Here is a 20582-nt window from a genome sequence, read left to right as displayed (position 1 = left end):
TATCACAAGATCTTTCATAGGGTATTGGAACGGAAAGTCCATACTCTCTAGACAGGCTTAATTGAATCTATTTTAGCAATGGAAAAGGTTTGTTCCTTTTGCCTCAAATATGCTTGATATCGCCTGACTTTGCTTGTATTTGAGAGTTCCAACATACCGGGCTCGATGCTTGGAGCTTAGGATGGATCCAGCAAAGACACGGTTCTGAAGAGCTCAGAGCTCTACTGAGGTTTGTTGGATAGTTAACACCCAATCTCATCCAGTTCGCCCTGCTTAAGTCTACGAAGAATGCTGGCTGGATTGCGGTCGAGTTCTGGGAGAAGCGGTCTAGCCACAGGTATTGAGATCTTATCTAGTCTCGAACCTATCTCCGATAACGACTTGATCAACGGCGAACGTCGGTAGTGGTCGCTCCATCATTAGTCCGCAGATCTCATCTTTTCCGTGCGCACCGAGCTTCCCAGCTTCCTGAGAATATATGCATTCAGGATGTAAACCAGATTGCCAGTTACGAACTGATTACTGGGATGGAAATGTAAGAGGAAATGAATAAGTTAAGATGCTAGCAAGGTGTGATCTCTACTTATTGCTGGTCCAGGTTCAAGATAAGGGGGCTCATGAATGTTCTTTATCCTATCATCACTATATTGCAGACGTGGAAAAGATAGAAGCAAGAAATGAGGCTTGATGAAGGACTGACATTGAGAGCTGCTTGAAGTTAATTAAGCTATCTAAGGAGCTGGATAATAAACCACAGGATAAGCGTGTAGCATATAACCTTCTACATATTTGACTCATCTGGGTCCCGACTAGAAGCGTTCCGACTTAACTCACTTTAGACTTGAGCCCCTACACTATAGTACGTTAGCTTCGACTCCATTAAGGGTACATCCAGAACTATGTCAAAGTCATTGTTCCCTTACGAGCCTCGCCGCTTTGCTTCGGATAGAATAATGGAGCTCGATGACTCCCGTTCCAGCTTGGTGCAGCACCCACTAGAAAACGAGCCTCGTGATTCGTTACATTATTGCGGAGGCAAGTAGGGTTGAACCGTTGACTCAGGCGGTACCAGTGTCCCCCCGCGGAGTGTCTTTATGGAAGTTATCAAGGTGAATTGATCGGGAACGGCTTATTGAACTTGTTAATATGATAGCCAGAGGCTCATACTAAAAACTTTGAAGAGATGCTCGGGGTGGGGAAGTGTTTGACGTTGTGTTGCTATGCCATACGTGGAATGGTAGGCATTGTTTTGATGCCAGAATTCTGAGGCTGTCACGCCCTCGAACCACAGTGGCGAAGCTCAACCACGCCAGAATTGCGGTGTAGACCTAGAAAAATCCGGGGCCGGCTTAAGGCCAGCTGCACGGCAGAGACAGGCATGACTGGACTGGCAATTCACCTGGAGCAAGGTTGGGCCGCCGCAAAGAGAACCTGCCCGAAAGCTCTGCTGGCTCTGACGGTGGGCGAGCAACCCTGGCTCTCGCTTACTACTCCGTTTTAGCGCCGTCCACGGCCGATACAAATTCTCGTCCGCCCCTCGACCCTCTTCTCACCTTTGTCCTCATACCTCAAATCAAGTATTTGTGCCTGTAAGATCACCGCACTCTGCATCATCGCGGCCATCATTGACAGCGCCTAGGAGCTTTCAATCTACTTCACTTCAACTTCCAGTCCAAAAAACAACACAATACCGCAAACATGGGGTAAGTGACTTTGACGCCGCCAGGCCTCTGCGCTTCGGCCTCAATCTGCCAGAGCCATCGCTGACCATGCCTGCAGTAAGGAAAAGATGCATATCAATGTCGTGGTCATCGGCCACGTCGACTCTGGCAAGTCGACGACCACTGGACGTAAGCCACCCCGCCCCCGCCTTGCGACGCCGCAACCGCTCACACAACAACAGATTTGATCTACAAGTGCGGTGGTATCGACAAGCGTACGATCGAGAAGTTCGAGAAGGTACGTCGCCTCAGTTTTCCTCTACAACGGCCGGACAGCAGCCTAAACGTGTCACCTTCTGCCTTATCGTCAGAGGAGGGGCAATTTTGGTGGGGTGCGGATTTTTCTGGCGCTAGCCCCAATCGGAATCTCGACAGAACACCTCATGCCAACCCCACCAAAGACGCTGCTCCTAGGCGACGCTGCTGTCGCACTCTATTCTCTCACCATGGATGCTAACACCCCATAGGAAGCCGCCGAACTCGGCAAGGGCTCCTTCAAGTACGCATGGGTCCTCGACAAACTAAAGGCCGAGCGTGAACGTGGTATCACCATCGACATTGCCCTCTGGAAGTTCGAAACCCCGAAGTACTATGTCACCGTCATTGGTATGTCTCACTGTTACTCGAGGAACATCCAAACAACACCTAACACCACCTAGACGCCCCCGGTCACCGTGATTTCATCAAGAACATGATCACTGGTACCTCCCAGGCTGACTGCGCCATTCTCATCATCGCTGCCGGCACTGGTGAGTTCGAGGCTGGTATTTCCAAGGATGGCCAGACCCGTGAGCACGCCCTGCTTGCCTACACCCTAGGTGTCAAGCAACTCATCGTCGCCATCAACAAGATGGACACCACGAAGTGGTCCGAGGCCCGTTACCAGGAGATCATCAAGGAGACCTCCAACTTCATCAAGAAGGTCGGCTACAACCCCAAGACCGTTCCTTTCGTCCCCATCTCGGGCTTCAACGGCGACAACATGATTGATGTCTCCCCCAACTGCCCCTGGTACAAGGGCTGGGAGAAGGAGACCAAAACGGCCAAATCCAGTGGCAAGACCCTCCTCGAGGCCATTGATGCCATCGACCCCCCGGCGCGTCCCACCGACAAGCCCCTCCGTCTGCCCCTCCAAGACGTGTACAAGATCGGCGGTATTGGCACGGTTCCCGTTGGACGTGTCGAGACCGGTATCATCAAGGCCGGTATGATCGTGACCTTCGCCCCGGCCAACGTCACCACTGAAGTCAAGTCTGTCGAGATGCACCACGAGCAGCTCGTCGAGGGTGTCCCCGGTGACAACGTCGGCTTCAACGTCAAGAACGTCTCCGTCAAGGAAATTCGTCGTGGCAACGTTGCCGGCGACTCCAAGAACGACCCCCCCAAGGGTGCCGAGTCCTTCAACGCCCAGGTCATTGTCCTCAACCACCCCGGCCAGGTCGGTGCTGGTTACGCCCCAGTCCTGGACTGCCACACTGCCCACATTGCGTGCAAGTTCTCCGAGCTTCTCGAGAAGATTGATCGCCGAACTGGCAAGTCCATCGAAAACGCCCCCAAGTTCGTCAAGTCCGGTGATGCCGCCATCGTCAAGATGGTTCCCTCCAAGCCTATGTGTGTGGAGGCTTTCACTGACTACCCACCACTTGTAAGTTATCTCCGCTCAATTAATATTAGACTGAGCTAATATGAATGAAGGGTCGCTTCGCGGTACGCGATATGCGCCAGACTGTCGCTGTCGGTGTCATCAAGTCTGTTGTCAAGGCCGACAAGGCCACCGGCAAGGTCACCAAGGCTGCCCAGAAGGCCACCAAGAAGTAAACGGCTCGCGCCTGCTTCGACAATTCGATTCGAAAATGGTGGGAAGGAGGATTTCTGGGGATGTTTGGGGATGTTTGAGATGTGGTGGTGGTTAGGTTCTATCTCTAGTCAATGGTCATGCATGACGGTGGGGGCGAACTGGCGTTGCTCATTTCCATAGAATCATGATCTTTCTAATGAATTCAATGGGTGGGCACACATACCTTACTGCTGTTGTGATGAATGTGATATGTAAACGTCGCTCTAGTATGTCGATGTTTGTCTTTGTGAAATGTCTAACTTAGATTGAAGTACACTCGGCATTGCTAGAGTATCATGATGTTTGATGTTGGCTTGCTAGCTCCAAGATTGTAGCTTGTTAATGTGGATTTTGCTTGTTGGATCCGACCTCGAGGGGTGGCTCAGCTAGGCACTGTTGTTCAAAGGCGTTCCAAAACCGGCTTCAATCACGCCCTCACAACATTTTCATAGCTTCCAGATTCCTGATGGTGTGTCGAGACGCCCCAAACAGTCGCAAGCAGATGTACACTGACTGGATATCTCATCTGATTTACAGGATTCAAAAACATGCTTTGAGCCCATCGACTAGCCCAACACATACACTAATTCGCTATGCGATTGACTACAAATATAATACAAGAGCCCTTTCAACCAATGCCCTTCTCCAACGCCACCAATGCAAGAAGAGTGCAACATTCGATCAAATACAAGTGTATGTACAACGTGCTACACGGCCACCTATTTTCCCCAGCCCAGGAGCTTAAGAGGTGTTTCTACAGACGCACAATCTCCGACTCCAGCTTCTCCGTCAGGACAGTCGAGCGCGACGCGTTCCAACTCTGCGGTCGTAGTTCCGCAAACGGGCTCTGATTGAGGGATCCCAACGAGATCCGATCGACAACCTTGAACGCAGACTTGACGAAATGCGCGAGGATGCCGTTTGCCAGCTTGGGGTGGATGTCCTTGGACTTGTTCTTCTTGCTGTACTTCAGAGAAAGCTCGCCAAACTTCCCAGAAAGCTGGCCGGCTTCGACGCCAGAGTACGCAAGGTTGTGGGCGCTAAAGGGCAGGTCCTCGTCGGCGTGTTTGCCGAATGGCATCAGAACGGTCTGGCGGTGCTGGATGCCGAGGAAGATGAAGTCGACCATTTCGGTCCGGAAGGGATCTAGCTTGAAGCGCTTGAAGGGTGTGCGGTTCGGGCTGATGATGGTCCAGGTCGGGATGGGGAGTTTGAGAGATGCGGGGGCGGAAAGCTTTCCGTCACCTTTGATGTTGTTGGCAATGGCTTTGAAGAAAGAAACAACATGCTTCTCGTCGTCTGCCCGATACAGGTATGCCGATTGCCGTCGTCGGAAGCGTATGTCGGTGGCCTGGTCAGGGAGCAGCACATCGATGTAGTCTTCATAGAGGTCAAGCCTAACACCTGTCAGTCTGACATTGCCATCGCGCTTCATGGTGACCAGGATGCGTAATTTAGGATATTTGTTCTTAACGTCAAAACCACTGCCTGGAAGAGGCGAGGGTATGAAATGGTACTCCAGAACATTCTCGAGGTTGATATCATTCGGCAACGAGCTGAAGCTTTGGAGTAGGTGGGATATTCCAGGGATAGTATTCGAAAAGACGGCCATGGAATTCGATCTGTCCACCCCTTGGTCGTCAAATCTTGACAGAACTGATGATTTAGTCTGGATAGGATGAAGGACATGTCCCAATTTAGCAGTAGTCTGCATCTCCACATGGTTTGACCAACGTGGGTCTTTGATATTTGCGTCTTGGTCTGTAACTGTTGGTTCAGATATTGCCGAGAATAGTGTAGGTTTTCCCAATTTCGTCATAATCTCAGTCCGGAGATTATGATCAAATGATGATTCCGGTAGTGTGGCAGCCTCTCCACTCAGAACTTCGGATCTAGCAAAGGGCCGAGTCCAACGAACCAGGTCTAGATTGCATTGATTATACTCCAATGCGTTCTTAGAAGATGTCCGAACAAATGTGCTTTCCTTCCTATCACTCTTTGATCTAAATTTTGTAATGGCCATCCTAGAAGTCCGGTCGTCGAGTTTAAGTATCGTCAACAAGCTCCGATAAGCGTCTCTAGTGTGTGCGTTGCTCAATCCACGGATGATAAGCTAAGAAAATGAGCGTACTCCGGCGAATTAAAAGGTAAGACTCACAGTGCTCTGGGACCCTTTCTCCACGACAGTCCCAGTCAACTTCTCTATCAGCGTGAAATCGTTAGGTTTGAAAAGTTCGGTAAGGTCTTTTGGTGCTTTTTTTGGGAGGAGAGGTCTCCAGGGCTCCAGGTCGAATGGCAATCGCTCGGTTTTCTTCAGCAAGGCTTCTACGTCTCGTGCAGCATATTCAGCAGAATTCTTATCTGCCGTTATCCGAAGAACACTGTGCGGCCAGAATATCTCGATCTTAGCTTTTCGATTCGCTCCAATCAAGTCAAGCGGAGTTGGAGTGCCTGTGCTATATTAGCTGTGTCCAATACGGAGACATGTGTGCCTTACTGCCAGCGAACAACAAGGACAACTGCCAACGCTTCAATGATATCTCCAGCTCCCCCGGTGCCTCAATCTCCTCCAACAGAATTACATGCCATGCCCCCCGTAAGATTTGATCTACGAGTAATCTTTTACTGCTGCCTTTCTGCTTCGATATTCGACTCAACATGGCATCACTTCCTCTGGATAATCGCGAAGAAATTGGGCTTGTTCCGGGCAACCATTCTGTTTGAAAGCGTGCCCCTTTGCCTGAACCAGAAGCCTTGATCAATCCCTGCACAACGTTGTCATTTCCACCACCCTTCAATATTCCCGTGCTGTCCGTGAAATATCGAGCCAGTTGGGGACCTGTGAAGCCAGTATATAACATGTTGTATATCCTCTTGAATTCTGCATTGGGGAGGTAGACGGATCCATTAGGGTCATTGAGCTCCGGTGATATTTTCGGTCGCAGGTTCTCGATTTGCGCATTTACTTCCTCTTGCTCGGGAGTCGCATTCTCCTTTATCAGCGAGGCAAATATGTCACCCTGTTTTGATGCCTCCTCTTCTGCGTCCTTTTGTTTCTCCTCCTTGTCCTCTTGTTTATAGTTGGCCACACCGTCTAGTGTCTTGAACGAGTAGCTTCGATCAGCATCTCGAAGAACAATGATCTCCGATGGTGTGCCCAAGGACGCAATGTTCAGTGACTCAGCATCTTCACTGTACAGGGTCCCGTCTCGCTTTCCTCGAAGCCTTCGCGACCGGGAGTTCCTCCTTAGGGTGAGCGCGGGACGCTGAAGTTGTTGATCTGGGAAACCCTCGTCATCTTGGGAGCGTAAAGGAGTGGACGAGAAACGCGCAATCGGGCCTCTGCGCAGGATTCGTCGTGTTTTCTGGAAGGGTATGGCTCGAAGACGACATTGGATACAGACAAAGGCACCAGAGGTCCGATGCGCCAACATGGGGAGAATTTGCGCGGAGTGCGATGCGAGAAGGCGAGAGTTCGCAGACGACTTTTTGAAGATGCGCTTCACCGCCCGCGCACGTGACCATGACCCACCAAGACTGCATTAGCTAAATAAAAGTCACTATGAAAGATAGTGTGCGTCTTGACTCGAATAGAGGATGGTTATGAAGCAATTGGTATCTTGATCTAACTTAGTTTCCAGCTCCGTAAATCCTCTCTCACCTCAAACTCGTCAACCTCACGAGTAGGCCTGACTCGCCTCCTCTCCGCCTCTACCTTCATGTGATGTGCTTGCTGCTCTAAGCTCCCTCTTCCTCGCACCCCTCCAGACGTTCCGTGGCCGCCATCGCCAGGCCTGATAGTCTCATGTGATTTTCTGAGGCTTTCCCCTCGATGCATCCTCCTGTGGGACGACAGCGTGTCGCTCTCACTCAGGGAATCACTGCTCTGTCCATTCACAGTCTTCATATTCGACTGAGTGTCGTATGCCTTGTCCCTGTCGCCCCACCCGTCGCCACCTGAGAATATGTCCTCTATGCACTCATCAGCTTTGAGTTCGCCGGGCTGTGCTGCCCAGAATGCCGCGAGTGATCGCCTATACATGTCCTGCAGTTCACCCGCTTCTCCAGATTTACTGCTCAGCGCAGGCGTGCCTACTAGCTATCAGTAAGGTACGTAGCAAGCATCTAGTGGCGAAAACTTACTCCCCACATCATCTGGTTCCCCCTGTTCGGCGGACATTATGCCGGCTATGCCGCCAAACACTTGCGCGGTTTTGAGTGGAGGACTGGTCTTATTAGCAACTGCGCGTACTGCATTGCTAAATCCTTCTTACGCTATAAAGTTTTTGTCACCTTCTGTCTGCTTCATGAAGATATTGATCTGCTGTTGTGTCAGCCCAAGCCTATACAAGGCGTTCGGGATATACAAACCTTCAGCGTGCTGTTGATTTTACTCTCTTGCATCAAGTACCTCCTGCACACACCCTCTTCACCATCCGCTTCGCTTTGCTCCACATACTCGGCCAGGTTCAGTTTGACGTTCCCCAAAGCAATGCGCTCGCTCCGGCCGCCGACCGAGTATTCCTGCACCACCTCGAAGTGTATCCATGATTCCTGCAGCATGCCATTCTTGTCGACAGTGAGCCTCACAGACGTGGTCTTTTCGTAGTCGTACGCGACTTTGTGGTCTTTTATGGGGCTCTTATCGGTTCGGCCACGGTGCTCGGCGGCGGTAGAGTGCGGGAGGTGCCATTTAACAAAGGATGAGCCGGAAACGAGCGGGACGTTGGTGAGGTCGACGATCTAGCTCTTGCATTAACAAAGCCACTTGAATCGAAACGATGGGGTGTCTACTTTGAGGTTTAGGTCAAACTTGGGCTTCGCGAACGTTAGCAATGGACTTCGACAGGGTTTACAGAGGGCGTGAAGCTTACTCTGCGAGTCTTGGGCACTGCATAGGTCAGCGTATGGGTCGCAATTGCGTGCGCCCGCCGGAGCGACATTTCTCACCAAAAGCCTGCATAGTGGAAGGTGAGGAAACGCGGCAGTACAAATAGATAGTGAGGTGGAGGCCGGTTGCACCTGGAGTTGCGCCGTCCGGATGCGGAGTGAATGTATGTCAGGCAAACCCAATAGTGACGGACGTCGCGGGGATAAGAGCTTGGACGCCATAGATTCTAACTTGATTCGAGCCACTTATCAGTGAACACCACCAATGCCGATGCAACCTTCCCTATCACAATGGCATTGTCGATGTCTGCTGATGCCATTGCCGCCTGTGTGCTGGCTGCGTTTGAGGCCCTACCTGCGAAGCGCAAGCCCCGGCCACGCGGCGACGGCACGCGTGAATGGGTTCCTCTGAGCGGCATAGTGCTGTCTGACGGTATACTCCACCTCTTACGACGCGCCTGAATGAGGCAATCGCTCACTAATCGCCTAGTGAAGATGGCGGCCCCTTGACATGCGCTTCTTTGGGGTATGCGACTCGGCACTTTTGATACACAGTATTCAGCCAGATAGTAGTCGCGCTGACCATCCAATAGCACGGGCATGAAGTGCCTCCCCTCTTCCAAACTTCCTCTCGCCCATGGCAATATTCTGCACGATTGGCATGCCGAAATCGTAGCCATTCGCGCCTTCAACCGCTTCCTCATCGAAGAATGCGCCGACCTCGCCGCTTCTGGCCTCCGTCCGTCAGCCTTCCTCCGCCACCGCGAAGAGGGCGAGATCACGAGAGCAGAGCACCAGCCTTTCACCATCAAAGAGAGCGTACAGATCCACATGTACAGTTCCGAAGCGCCCTGCGGGGACGCCAGCATGGAGCTCGTCATGGACGCCCAAGACGACGCGACCCCTTGGCCAGTCCCTCCACCCTCTTCAGAGGATCTAGACCAACCTCCCGCTGGACTTCGTGGACGCGCCAACTTCTCACTCCTCGGCCATGTCCGCCTCAAGCCATCCCGCACTGATGCCCCGCCCACCCTCAGCAAGTCCTGCACCGACAAGCTTGCTCTGGCAGAAACAGCATCCCTTCTCTCCTCCGTCACATCTCTCCTCGTCTCACCACGCAATGCTTACCTTTCCACTCTCGTTCTCCCAGCTGCTCAGTACGTGCCTACTGCCATTGCTCGCGCGTTCGGGCCCTCAGGGCGTATGGCTGGCATTACCCCTGAAATGATCACGAGATGGGGAACCGGAGGTTCGGGATATAGATTCCAGCCTTTCGAGGTGCGGCCCGTAGTTCAGGAGTTTGCATATTCACGTCGCAGCTTCGAGATATCCCAGACGCCCGTCCCTTCAAATATCAGCGCGGTGTACACGCCGAAGTTCCAGGAGACCCTGATTGGTGGTGTGCTGCAGGGCCGCAAGCAATTCGACCCGCGCGGGGCTAGTAGATTATGTAGGAAGTCTATGTGGAAAGCTGTGGCTGATGTGGCGGCGCTATTGGCAGTTCCTGCGTTATTAGGAGTGGGGAGGGAAGTGCGATATCAGGATGTGAAGAAGCTAGACTTGCTGGAATGGCGGAGAACTGTGAAAGCGGATGTCAAGGGGGAGAGCGGTCCTTTGAAAGGGTGGCCGGAGAACAAGGGGGACGATGTTTTTGGTTTAGAGTAGGTTCACGTAGCATTATCGCGTATTAAACGGTATAGGTCTTGGAAGGTAACTTTCTACCCATTCCACTTCCTGTGAGTGCACACGATTGAAGACGCCAGTGAGGTTAAGATGTTGATTGGCTTTTGTTGTGGCTAGATCGTTTAGATAAAGCCAGGTCTATGCATCCATTCCGAAATGTTCCCTTGTTCACGCTTCTTCCCTCTTGGCTCCACTTCCTTCCCCCAGCCAGTCCATCCTCAATTCGGCCATCGTAGAAACAGTCGGAGGCCGGAAACACACTGAAGAGTTGGTAATCGAGGTACGCGAGCTGAGTTGCATCTATTGCTCGGTCTGGAAGTAGTTGAGGAGGATGCTGCGCTCCTGGGACTCTTCACCCCAGTCCTTGACGACAACGCACGAGCAGTTGACGACCTTGCGGGCGTTACCCTCACGATCGATCTGGCCTGCGCAGTTCATTAGCCCCGTTCCATCCTCAGTAACTTTCATTTTGAAATCCTCCCATGCCGAAAATCCCCCCGCCAAAAAATAGAGATTCAGCACTTACACAACCCCGCCCACTCGCCCAACTGCTTCCCATCCGGCACCTTGATCAGCGGAATCTTGTGCTCCGAGCACAGTGCCACGACCAGCTTCTTGTACGCCTCCTCCTCGCACGCCTCGTTGAGCACGCACATGTGCGCCTGGCGCCGGTCCAGCGCCTTGGACGCTTCGCGCAGGCCGCGCGCCAGCCCGTCGTGGATCAGCGCGAGCTTCAGCACGCCCTTGAGCGCTTCGAGCACCGACATCTGGCCCTTGCCGGCAGAGGCATCGGCGCTGACTTCGACCTCGGCGGTCTCTTCGGCGATTGGGGAGGTGGGCTCTTCTCCGTCCGACTGGGAGGGGTGTTAGATAGGGTTGATGGTGAGGTATTGGGGGGATTGCGGAGGGAATTGATGGGAGAGTTTAGGAATTGGGTGAGGCGGCGTGGAGACGTACCATTTTGACTTGTTTAGGGGCTGATGTCGGCTGTCCTCGAAGAGTTGTGTTGGTTTGGAATTGGAGAGAGGAGATGGTGGAGGTTCTGGGTGCCCAATTTCTGTGCGGTTAGAAGCGAGAGAAGTCTTGGCGTCACGTGCTTCTCTCCGAGATCCACATCGTCTGAATATCAATGATTAGATTGGTTGCTCGCCTATCTACAGATGTATATGCAGTGAAGACCATCCTGCCCAAGGAATAGAGAATCTCACTTCCAGGGCTAGGACATAAGTCTGTGCACTCCTGCTTACCACTGTGTGAGGTCCATTGCATTAACACGAATTTAGACAAGACGTAAAAGTTGAGACAACGCAGGTTAGAGTGGCCTTAAACGCTTCTGATCGACCTGTTTCGCGGTTTCATTCGGAGTGAACCCAGCGTCTCATCAAAAATTTAAACGCAAGATTGGAACTAAATGCAAAGAGAGCGCACAAACTACTGTACTCTACATTTTCCATGAATTCCTCACTCACTACAGAACCCAGCACAGCCGATTTTCACAGGCAAAGAAGCGGAGATGATTCGTTCGGAACTTTCGATAAATCACATTCTGTCTGGCACTAAACTATTCACTGTAGCCGCAGCAACCCGCTTGCGACGAACCTTAAAACCCCTCAACACCACTTCCCCCATCCGTAGCATGAAGCAGTCCAACAAACAAACAAGCCGACATTGGCGGATATAGCCCAGTGAAACACAAACAGAAAGAGAAATCTGATCCTCTGAAAGCGAGGAGTAGAGGCTAGGCTGGCCTTCATCAACTGACAGAAGGGCCCGGCAGTGACTGAAAAAGGAATCTCGGGTAGCTAGTAGGCAGGGAATGAAGTGACACTCGAGAAAACACCAAGCCGCTATACGCTATCAACCCTGATAAAGCACAGATAAGGCGTGTGCCAAAGATGTATGAGCAAGCCCCAGCTCAACCCCGAAAACGCCCTTGAATATGAACAAATGAGAATGGCAAGGCCCTTAGTACAGATTTGTTTGCGTGAAATCACCTTGCCTGAAAGCCCTGAGTCTTTTGAGTCTGGAAAATGAAATGGAAATGGGGTATAAGACAGAACGCTACATAATGATGCAGCAACCACAGCCCTTCTTCTCTTTTGCTCCTTCGGGGGGCTCTTGAAGCCGAATGGGTTCCGCGGGCTTCGGTGACGTGACGTTGTGGATCACCGAGTTCCGCTGGGAGTGGAGTTGGGGGCTCGCTATCCGGGGTGTGAGTTTGTAATTTCCTTGCTCTCCGTTGCTAGTACCAGGTCTGCCGTTAGCAGCGTCAACCTTCGTTGGACTTGGAAGAGGCCACTGTTCGTTGTCATCTTCCTTCTTCTCGAAAGGTTGAAGTTCCTTTGAATATCTCTCGGGTTTGTTGAACTCTTCCGTGTTTAGCATTTTGAACTCCCGGTCGTACATCGATCCAACACGTCCTTCAGTCTCCCACTGCTCTTGCTGCATTCGCTTGGCGTGTGTTGGAATTATCTGTTGGTCGGGAGGTAATCTGGGATCCGGTTTGTACATGGTCGCAAGCCAAGGCGCGTCTCCTTCAGGTCTGTTATGACTCGTTGCCGGTCTGGAAGCCCCTGAGCTAGTTCCAGGACGCTTTACCGGTGAAGTGGTAGTGGATGCAGTCCGTGGTTTTTGGGAAGTGCCCCGGGCTGCACTAGTCTTACGGTTCCCTGATGTGGGATTGTTCTTTCCGGGTACCTTTGCTTTTGGTGGGGATTCGGCGGGCGATGCAGAATAGTTGGCTTCTGGGCGTACAGGCGTACGAACATCCTCGGCGTTGTCCACGTCGTCTAGCAAAACCTGTGATCCAATGCTCCCGCTTCTAGCCCGCGCGCCGTTGACAGCAATCGCATCTCCACTCCACGCATTGCTTCCCTTTCGGCTTCGGGGCAGTGGCGAGTCTCGTTCGACAAACGTGAAGGGTACGGGAACAGGGCTCGTCTTAGCAACCGGTATTCGAGAATTGCTCGGACGTAGTGTGTGTCGTGGTGTCATATTCTCCTTCTCTTGCTCGGCCGCAATTTCTTCAGGAGTACGGATATCCCAGGTCATTGGTCCTTCATCCACATCCTCCTCTTCTGCCGGAATAGGCGATACAGTTCGTTGCTTCTTCTCCTGATGGTTGTTGGGCCGGTCGTCTCCATTACCTTGTGTCTCGCGGTGCTGGTCTGACGAACTGCGTTCTCGCGCTGGTCTAGTCATGCTAGCTGATCTGCTGCCAGACCGGCTCGCACGTCCAACACGATATCCCGCTGCCTCTAGCTCGATTCTTTCAATCTGTGCCAGTTTGTCTCGGTGAATCCAGTACGAGGCGTCCTTCTCCAGATCGGCCGATGCGCCTAAGCTGGGCTTCCTCTTGTCTCCATTCCCCACACTTTGCGAAGGGTTTCTGCTCATGGTTCTACTTTGGGGCTGCTTGTAATAGTCTAGCAGGCTGTCTGCGTCACTTGTAGCACTAATGTCGCTGGTCTTTCGTTGCAGTAGCCCAACTCTGCTCGGCACGAGGTGCTCCGGTTCCTCGACGTGGTTTGACCTGGACGAGCGTTGCGAATCGAAGGTGTTTGTGCGCTGTTGGAAAGGGGGCTTGGATGTGCCATTGGTGAGGGGTTGGCGGGAGGATTGGGCTAAAGGTTTCGCACCGGCGTTTTCGGACATGAAAGGCTTTGGGTCAGAGACTGCGGAGTTCTCAGGCTATACAGATCGTGTCAGTGAAAGGTCTTTCAGGGTCCGGTGGTAGAAGAAGTCTGGTTGAGTGACGCAATGAGTGCGGACTGAGTGGAGTGAAACAAGTCTAGGGAGCAAAGTAATCCCGCCGACTTCGACATCGACATACCTCGCTGCTTAGAGGCACGGCAAAATCCCATTGCCCACGCCCACCATGCGAGCTGCTCGGAGGAGTGAGTGTTTGGGGCTGGTGGGGGGAAACCACAGCCATCAGACAGGCAACGATCTCAACTCGGCTGCTCAGCGGGCCAGCGGAGAGCGCGCAGGCCTGTCCACGGTAGTAGTCAAGCTACAGGGAGTGAATTGCGGGTGATGGTTGATCTTGATCGCGGCGCGGGTCTCCAGGAGCTGCGGTTGCGTTTGAGACGAAGACGGGTCCGTCCGTGGCGGTGCGCGTGGTGGATGAGCGAGCCTTTGGAGACGACGATTAGGGATGTGGGCGTAACAGCACTGCCATCCGGGGTAGCGATGGAGGTGCAGTGGGCGGTGTTGGAGTCGTGACAGACGCAGCATGCGGATGGATGCCCTGCAAGATGCAACGGCGGCAGCGGAGCAAGCGAGGGCACGGGTCTGGAGCCAATGGCCGGCGCGAGGTGAATGTACAGACAGCGACTGGGGCAAGGGCGCCGCTCGGGTGGCCAATTCGGGGAGGAATTGAGCTGGAGAGGCAGCGCGACGTGGTGTGTTTGCTGAGGAGCGCCAGCCGCCGCCGTCTCTCACGGCCAGTGCTGGTGATTGGAGCCGGTCTGTGCAGCAATTTCAGCGCACTCGGGCAGCCCGTCCGAAACCAGGAGCACTAACGGGGTGCTGAGGGCACTGAACGGTGGGAGCACGCTGGGGAGTCTGGGAGCGTCGCCGCAACCGCGCTTGTCGCCCTGGTGGCGGCCAGATTGGGGGTTTTACCCCTGAAAGGGCGTCTCTAAGCATCAACGTCAAGGTATCACAGGTATTCTATCTCCCCAGACGGCCATGATAACCGTTAGATCCTGCTGGCGCATTCCTGATCCCCCGTTCTACTCGCCAGCTTCCCTGTACAGTATCGGGTATAGCCGTACTGATATCGACTACTACTACTTCACGGTGACTCTCCGTACTCCAATCGCCATCAGCAGAGCTATTGATTGAGTTGCACACTGATGCGTCACTGATGCCATGGTTGACGTGTGTGAACAGTCTCTTTTGCAGGCCATGGTAATTGTGACGGCGAAACGTCTCTTGCATTGCGCTTTTTTACCGTAGATAGTGATAGGTGGTCTGCGATATCAAACACCTACCGAGCCTCAATGAGACCGCGCCACCGAGGCCAGACTCTGCCGAATTGTCGGCTCCATGCTCCGCTCGCGGATAGACCAAGCGGCGGACTGAACGCCAGAGCTAGAGCAAGCTGCTGATGAGATCTTCATCTCGTCTCCCAAACCCAGGTAAGCTTGGTAACTGCAGCGGCAAGACCCAACGACGATCGATCGAACATCAACAAACAGCAGCCTGTGATGTAGTCGTGAACTCTCGCAAGAACGCCGGCCGTGAACTGTAGTATGAACCCTCAGTATATACACTTGAGAGAGGGCGGTCTTCGATGCAACCTGTACACTGAGTCTTTTGCTGTATATATGACCTCCTTTTGACAATGTCTCCATTTGACCATTCGCATTCATGTATGGACACCAATTTCCGTGTCTTCACCATCCAAACGTCTCGTTGTGCCAATACACCTCTCGTCCTTGCTTCACCCACGTCCCAACGCTCTCTCTTAACTTTTCAGTCATTCCCCTCGGTCCACACGTAATCACCGCGACACTCCCTGCAGAAGTAGTGAAAACTTCATCGACAATCGCGTGGACATCAGGCCGACCAGCACGAAGAACCACACCCTTTCTCGGCTTCTCCATCTCTTCTTCGAACGGGATAAGGTGCTCAGCTTCCGCGAGCTCCATCCCATCATCCGCATTCTCCCCTTGCAGATCTGACCCAAACGGCTGCGTTACAGAGACTTCAACTTCATTATCGGTTTGAACTCCTTCGGCTTCGGATTCGGCGTCTTCATCGCCACGGGAGGCCGGAAATGCCCATTGCGTCTCAGCGAGTTTTCGTACAGCCCATACGAACCGGAGCTGAGAGTTTCGGAAAGAAGGGCCGTCGTGCTCAACGAGGCTACGATATATTGGTATGATGAATGTTGCTCCAACGCCACCAGCGACAAGCAACACACGATCGAATTTAGTAAGATCCGGGAGCCGTGATGTGCTTCCATACGGGCCCTCAAGCGCGACTGGTATGCTTGGTACTTCAACCCCATCCTGAGAGGGTAGCGATCGAGCCAGTTTTGCGAGTTGCTTTGTATTTCCGGTCAAAGTCCGCACCACTAGAAGGAGGTGCTTATCCTGTTCTGCAAGCGAAGCAATCGTGAAGGGATTCGTTTGGTTCCACAACACCAACATCTCACATACTCCAAAGGAGGTTGATGCGCCGGTTGGACGGCTCAGATATACGTGTTGCCCTGGTTTCCACTTCATCTCCTTGTTTGAAGATACCAGGGGAACTTTGACCTGGACCAGATTGGTTCCTGGGACCATGCTGATCGTGCCCGAATAAGTTCGCAGACTGTAATTGCGAAGTGCTTGGTTTGAAATAATGATAACACACACTTCCAAAACGTACTTTCGAATATGGTGAACGTGAAAGTAGAGCGGGATGATGAGGAGGCTGGCGAAGACAATGTGTGTGGTATAAAACATCCTATAGCTCCACTTACGAATGATATTCAAAGCCGTCGTGTTCATAGTTATAAACATAATGATGCTCACGATCCCGAAAATGACATCGGGATCCTTGATGCGCTTTTGGAGAAATCCCGAAAGGATGAAGAAGTTCAGATAGAAACAAGCATGCAGAATAAACAGGAACGTTATTATGCGGCCAAGAATCTGGTGCGCGGTCTTTATTTGCTCGTGAGACAGCCTCGTGAGCAATTGAGGAGGAGAGTATTTAGACCTAATCGCCAGGAGGTAGTGGAGCGGCAGCTGTGAAGCGCCTACAATTCCGAACCGCTTGGTAAGGTGCAAGTAATCTGAGAGATGGTCAGGACACTTTCGAAACGAAGGAAGACCCTACAAGCCCCTGAGCGCGTGCTGAAACCGTGATGTGTGAAGAACGACACTTCGACTGCATAGATGAATTGATGACAGATACTTGGAGTAGCTTCTCCAAGAACAGCAGGATTTTGGCCTACGGTGGGACTAAAGAAAAACATTACTTACCATTGCCAGTCTGATGGACTGATAGAAATAGCAGCCAGGCAGTCCATGCCAAACCTGCAATCCATTCTGCTCTTGTTCCCCAACCTTCAGCCAGAGGAGCCCCAGCCCACCAAGAAAGGCTCCGAGGAAGATGCTGAGCCTTTGCTATCCATCCTGGTCCTTTGAGTTTTGGCGGTTTCCCAAAAGGCGATTTGGGACGTTCTTCGGCACGGGGCTCGAGCAACCAAGACAGAAGGAACGATAACTGGAAGACGGCGAAGACGATCAGGATAGACCATTGTGCAGTAGCCGCATATAGATCCAGCAGTTCTCGTCTCTGTAATTTCTCAGCCTCTGACAGGTTCACGAAGCTGTATCCGAAAGCCATATTCCCAGGCTGCGAGAGTGATTTTGCGATTGCTGTATTTCGCCCGTAGCCCTATTTTCCACTACCCAGTCGAAAAGACCTGACGATGTTGGAGGTGAAAAAGTACGGTGATAGGTAAGCACGAGGTGTCGTCGGCTCCAATAACGCGCCAAAATGACGAGTGGAAGGACAAATGCGGGACCCCTTCCAAGATGGATTAACATTCACGATCTTCGCAACCACCAATGTTTACAGAGCAGTCAACGCGAGTGGAGAATAGACCATGCGTTTGAAATCTGTCTGGTGTCCGGGAATCGGAGCGGAACATGCCGCTCGTACCTGGATTTGCGGGAGTTTTAACTTCGCTGATGCCAAGGCCATCCTCTGACAACATCCCACCTTTGGAAACTTTTGGGTCTTTCACTGATAGCAAGGAACATTCCTTATAGAAGTATTGGAGGGTATTTGAGCATTTCCTACCTCTTTTGAAGTTTTCCCATCTCAAATTCAGCTGGACAGTGTTGTAATAGAAGTAGACACAATGGCCACGGATCCAGTCCCTCTTTGGCTCGATGTTGATACAGGTTATTATACACACTCCCACAGAAGTAGCGGATGGACAACTAACAAACGTCCCATAGGACATGATGTAGGCCGATCCACTCCTCCCTGTCCAAAACCAACCCAGCTCATCTGGCGCCTCTCCAGGACGCCTTCGCCCTCCTCATAGCAGCCCACGACCCGAACGCGAAACTTCTAGGCGTCACTACTGTCCACGGAAATGCGTCTTTATCGAACACAACCTACAACACCAGAGGCATTCTCGAGGCTATAGGACGACGCGACATTGTAGTATACCCCGGCTCCGCGAAGCCCATATCAAGAGAAGCCGTTCACGCGGCCGACATTCATGGTAGGTTGTTCGACACTTGGATCCACCATTCCGACCCTTTCTAAGCCATCACAGGTGAGTCTGGATTAGACGGCGTGACTCTCCTCCCCGAGCCCGTACAGCCCGTACAGCCCGCGGCCGAAGATGTCGACTTCTTGGAAAAGATGTATAGTGCTCTGATAGCTACGCCTGTGCATACCGCATGGCTTGTCTCCACTGGCACTTTGACAAACATTGGGCTTCTCTTCCAACGATATCCCGACCTGGCCGAGCACATCAAGGGCCTGAGCATCATGGGCGGCGCAATCGGAGGTGGTTTCAGTGACGCGCCAATGGGCACGGTCAAGGGTGAGGGCGAGCGTTTTGGGAACTGGACATCTTTTGCAGAGTTTAATGTACGTACTGGGTCCGCTAGCCTCAATGCTATGAGACTTCGCCATGAAAAACACCCCACCAAACAGGCTCTTCAATATAATGAGCAACATAATTTCTATACCAAGAGCTAACTACTTCACTTATAGATCTACGTAAGTCTCTCTTGAGCCTCCCTCTCTATCGCTTCCATTACTCCCATTACTCCCATTACTCCCATTACTCCCATTACTCCCATTACTCCCATTACTCCCATTACTCCCATTACTCCCATTAACACAAACCTCACAGTGCGACCCCGAAGCCGCTGCCTCCCTCTTCACCAACCCCGTCCTCGCCCCAAAGACCACCCTCATCCCACTCGATCTCACCCACCAAGTCCTCGCCACGGCGCCAATCCGCCACAAGCTCCTCTACGGCCCCTCTCCCCCTTCTTCCACGACTTACCCAACCGCCCTCCGCGCCCTCTTCACACAGATCCTCTCCTTCTTCGCCCAAACCTACGCCGAAGTCTTCGCGCTGACCGCTGGACCGCCTCTGCATGACCCGCTCGCTGTCGCGGCAGCGCTGTATCCGGATCTATTTGACGATGCAGGGGGTGAAAGGTTCGCAGTGGAGATCGTGACCGAGGGCGTGCACACGGATGATAGAGCTGCCGTAGGACAGCTAGGGCGGACGAAAGCGGCGCTGTTGACAGTTGGAGAAGGGGGCGTTCGGATCCCCAGGACATTGAAAGTATTCGAATTCTGGTCGCTCATCGAGTCGGCATTAGAGCGAGCCGACGTCGTCAGCCCCATGAGAGCATGGCCGGCATCCAAGGTTCAAGAATCAGGAGTTTTAGACACAAAGGCATAGAGCCATACACATAGACGACTTAGACATACATATACAATTAGCCCCTGGGTATCCAACCTCCCTGCCTCAAAAACAGTCCCAAAAACTTCAGTCCCCATATCACAACCCTAACACCCCCGATGCCTCCAGCTCCCCAGCCCGACCCCCACCACCCCCCAACACCGCCCGCTCCGGCATCTTCAACCCCCTCTCCACATCCGCCACCACGCGCCGCTCCAACCCCTCCCGCCGTCGCGCCTCCGCCTCCCGCTTTCGCTGCTTGTCCTCCTCGCTCTCCCACGTGAAATTCCCCGCACCCCCTCGCCCGCCCCGGGCAATCGGCAGCTCCGTGTTCGGCGGTGTCCACGGCTTCGATACCGCAGGCTTCGCCGAAGCCTGCGGCGCGGGGGTCGGGTCGGCAGTCTCCTTAGGATCAGGGGTAGGTTCGTCGGCGGGCACGAACCAGTTGCCGGCGCCGCCGCGGCCCATGTGGGCGTAGTCTTGGGTTGTGTAGGAGGGGGGTGCGGTGGTGGTGGTTGTGGTGGGTTGGGAGGTGGGGTGGTTGGCTTCGAGGTCCTAGAGAGGAGTGAGCGGTCAGATGATGATGTAGAGTAGGTATGGGGTGGAGCGGACCTCAGCTACTCGGCGGGTGGTTTCTTGCACCTGCTCGTCGGTGACGATGTTGCCGGCGCCGCCGCGGCCCCAGGTTGGCATGGTTGGATTGGGTTGGGTTAGGTTGGGGATCTGGGTGTGAGTGGGTGCGAAGGTAAGTAGTAAGTAGTGAGTGGTAACTGGTAATTGCAGATGTTCTCAAAAGTGTAACTGTGAGGTATATGTACGCAGCGTGGTCGTGTGTTTAAAAGCTCTGAGGCCAGCTAAAGATCAGTTGCGCAACGCTGCCTTGGCGTCAGACAATCCCTAGCGGCGAGATCCACACGGGGGCCACCCTGCCTGGACCCTTCTGTGGAAAAATTGGAGCGCAAAAAGCAACGTGGGGATCGGGCTCGGCGTTGTCATTTTGATTGGC

The 20582-nt window shown here is 52.9% G+C and overlaps 8 protein-coding genes across 8 annotated transcripts; 3 read left to right on the top strand and 5 right to left on the bottom strand.

Moving 5' to 3' along the window:
• The first annotated feature begins 1639 nt into the window (after positions 1-1639).
• On the top strand, positions 1640-3872 carry BDZ99DRAFT_457349 (elongation factor-1a). The gene is made up of 6 exons (XM_033718661.1): positions 1640-1703; positions 1780-1850; positions 1904-1959; positions 2189-2327; positions 2381-3366; positions 3417-3872. The coding sequence occupies exons 1-6, from the start codon at positions 1699-1701 to the stop codon at positions 3537-3539; spliced, it is 1380 nt and encodes a 459-aa protein (XP_033584588.1). The 5' UTR covers positions 1640-1698; the 3' UTR covers positions 3540-3872.
• On the bottom strand, positions 3829-5845 carry BDZ99DRAFT_20690 (uncharacterized protein). Its single transcript, XM_033713298.1, has 2 exons — positions 5717-5845; positions 3829-5651 (listed from the first exon to the last, which is right to left on the bottom strand). Exon 2 carries the CDS (start codon positions 5579-5581, stop codon positions 4313-4315), a length of 1269 nt encoding a protein of 422 aa, XP_033584587.1. The 5' UTR covers positions 5582-5651; positions 5717-5845; the 3' UTR covers positions 3829-4312.
• A 1338-nt stretch (positions 5846-7183) lies between these two features.
• On the bottom strand, positions 7184-8501 carry BDZ99DRAFT_374428 (uncharacterized protein; the record flags this gene model as incomplete). Its single annotated transcript, XM_033714920.1, has 6 exons — positions 7184-7650; positions 7702-7784; positions 7833-7879; positions 7930-8301; positions 8353-8376; positions 8433-8501. The coding sequence occupies 6 exons, from the start codon at positions 8499-8501 to the stop codon at positions 7184-7186; spliced, it is 1062 nt and encodes a 353-aa protein (XP_033584586.1).
• A 238-nt stretch (positions 8502-8739) lies between these two features.
• On the top strand, positions 8740-10113 carry BDZ99DRAFT_493398 (uncharacterized protein; the record flags this gene model as incomplete). The annotated part of the gene is made up of 2 exons (XM_033723230.1): positions 8740-8881; positions 9125-10113. 2 exons carry the CDS (start codon positions 8740-8742, stop codon positions 10111-10113), a joined length of 1131 nt encoding a protein of 376 aa, XP_033584585.1.
• Positions 9963-14526, bottom strand: BDZ99DRAFT_505252 (uncharacterized protein). Its single transcript, XM_033724094.1, has 4 exons — positions 13964-14526; positions 12301-13821; positions 10658-10985; positions 9963-10556 (listed from the first exon to the last, which is right to left on the bottom strand). The coding sequence occupies exons 1-4, from the start codon at positions 14063-14065 to the stop codon at positions 10432-10434; spliced, it is 2076 nt and encodes a 691-aa protein (XP_033584584.1). The 5' UTR covers positions 14066-14526; the 3' UTR covers positions 9963-10431.
• Positions 14527-15264: 738 nt separating this feature from the next.
• Positions 15265-17610, bottom strand: BDZ99DRAFT_457344 (uncharacterized protein). Its single transcript, XM_033718660.1, has 3 exons — positions 17112-17610; positions 15438-16921; positions 15265-15382 (listed from the first exon to the last, which is right to left on the bottom strand). The coding sequence occupies exons 1-2, from the start codon at positions 17476-17478 to the stop codon at positions 15534-15536; spliced, it is 1755 nt and encodes a 584-aa protein (XP_033584583.1). The 5' UTR covers positions 17479-17610; the 3' UTR covers positions 15265-15382; positions 15438-15533.
• A 388-nt stretch (positions 17611-17998) lies between these two features.
• BDZ99DRAFT_374936 (Inosine/uridine-preferring nucleoside hydrolase) lies at positions 17999-19576 on the top strand (the record flags this gene model as incomplete). The annotated part of the gene is made up of 5 exons (XM_033714948.1): positions 17999-18041; positions 18146-18370; positions 18425-18744; positions 18871-18876; positions 19013-19576. The coding sequence occupies 5 exons, from the start codon at positions 17999-18001 to the stop codon at positions 19574-19576; spliced, it is 1158 nt and encodes a 385-aa protein (XP_033584582.1).
• A 99-nt stretch (positions 19577-19675) lies between these two features.
• Positions 19676-20423, bottom strand: BDZ99DRAFT_565335 (uncharacterized protein; the record flags this gene model as incomplete). The annotated part of the gene is made up of 2 exons (XM_033727464.1): positions 20189-20423; positions 19676-20131 (listed from the first exon to the last, which is right to left on the bottom strand). Exons 1-2 carry the CDS (start codon positions 20267-20269, stop codon positions 19676-19678), a joined length of 537 nt encoding a protein of 178 aa, XP_033584581.1. The 5' UTR covers positions 20270-20423.
• Positions 20424-20582: the final 159 nt, after the last annotated feature.

Source organism: Mytilinidion resinicola (assembly GCF_010093595.1).
Source record: "Mytilinidion resinicola strain CBS 304.34 unplaced genomic scaffold BDZ99scaffold_1, whole genome shotgun sequence".
Classification (NCBI taxonomy): domain Eukaryota; kingdom Fungi; phylum Ascomycota; class Dothideomycetes; order Mytilinidiales; family Mytilinidiaceae; genus Mytilinidion; species Mytilinidion resinicola.
Note: the sequence above shows the minus strand (reverse complement) of the source record. Positions and strands in the feature narration are given on the sequence as shown.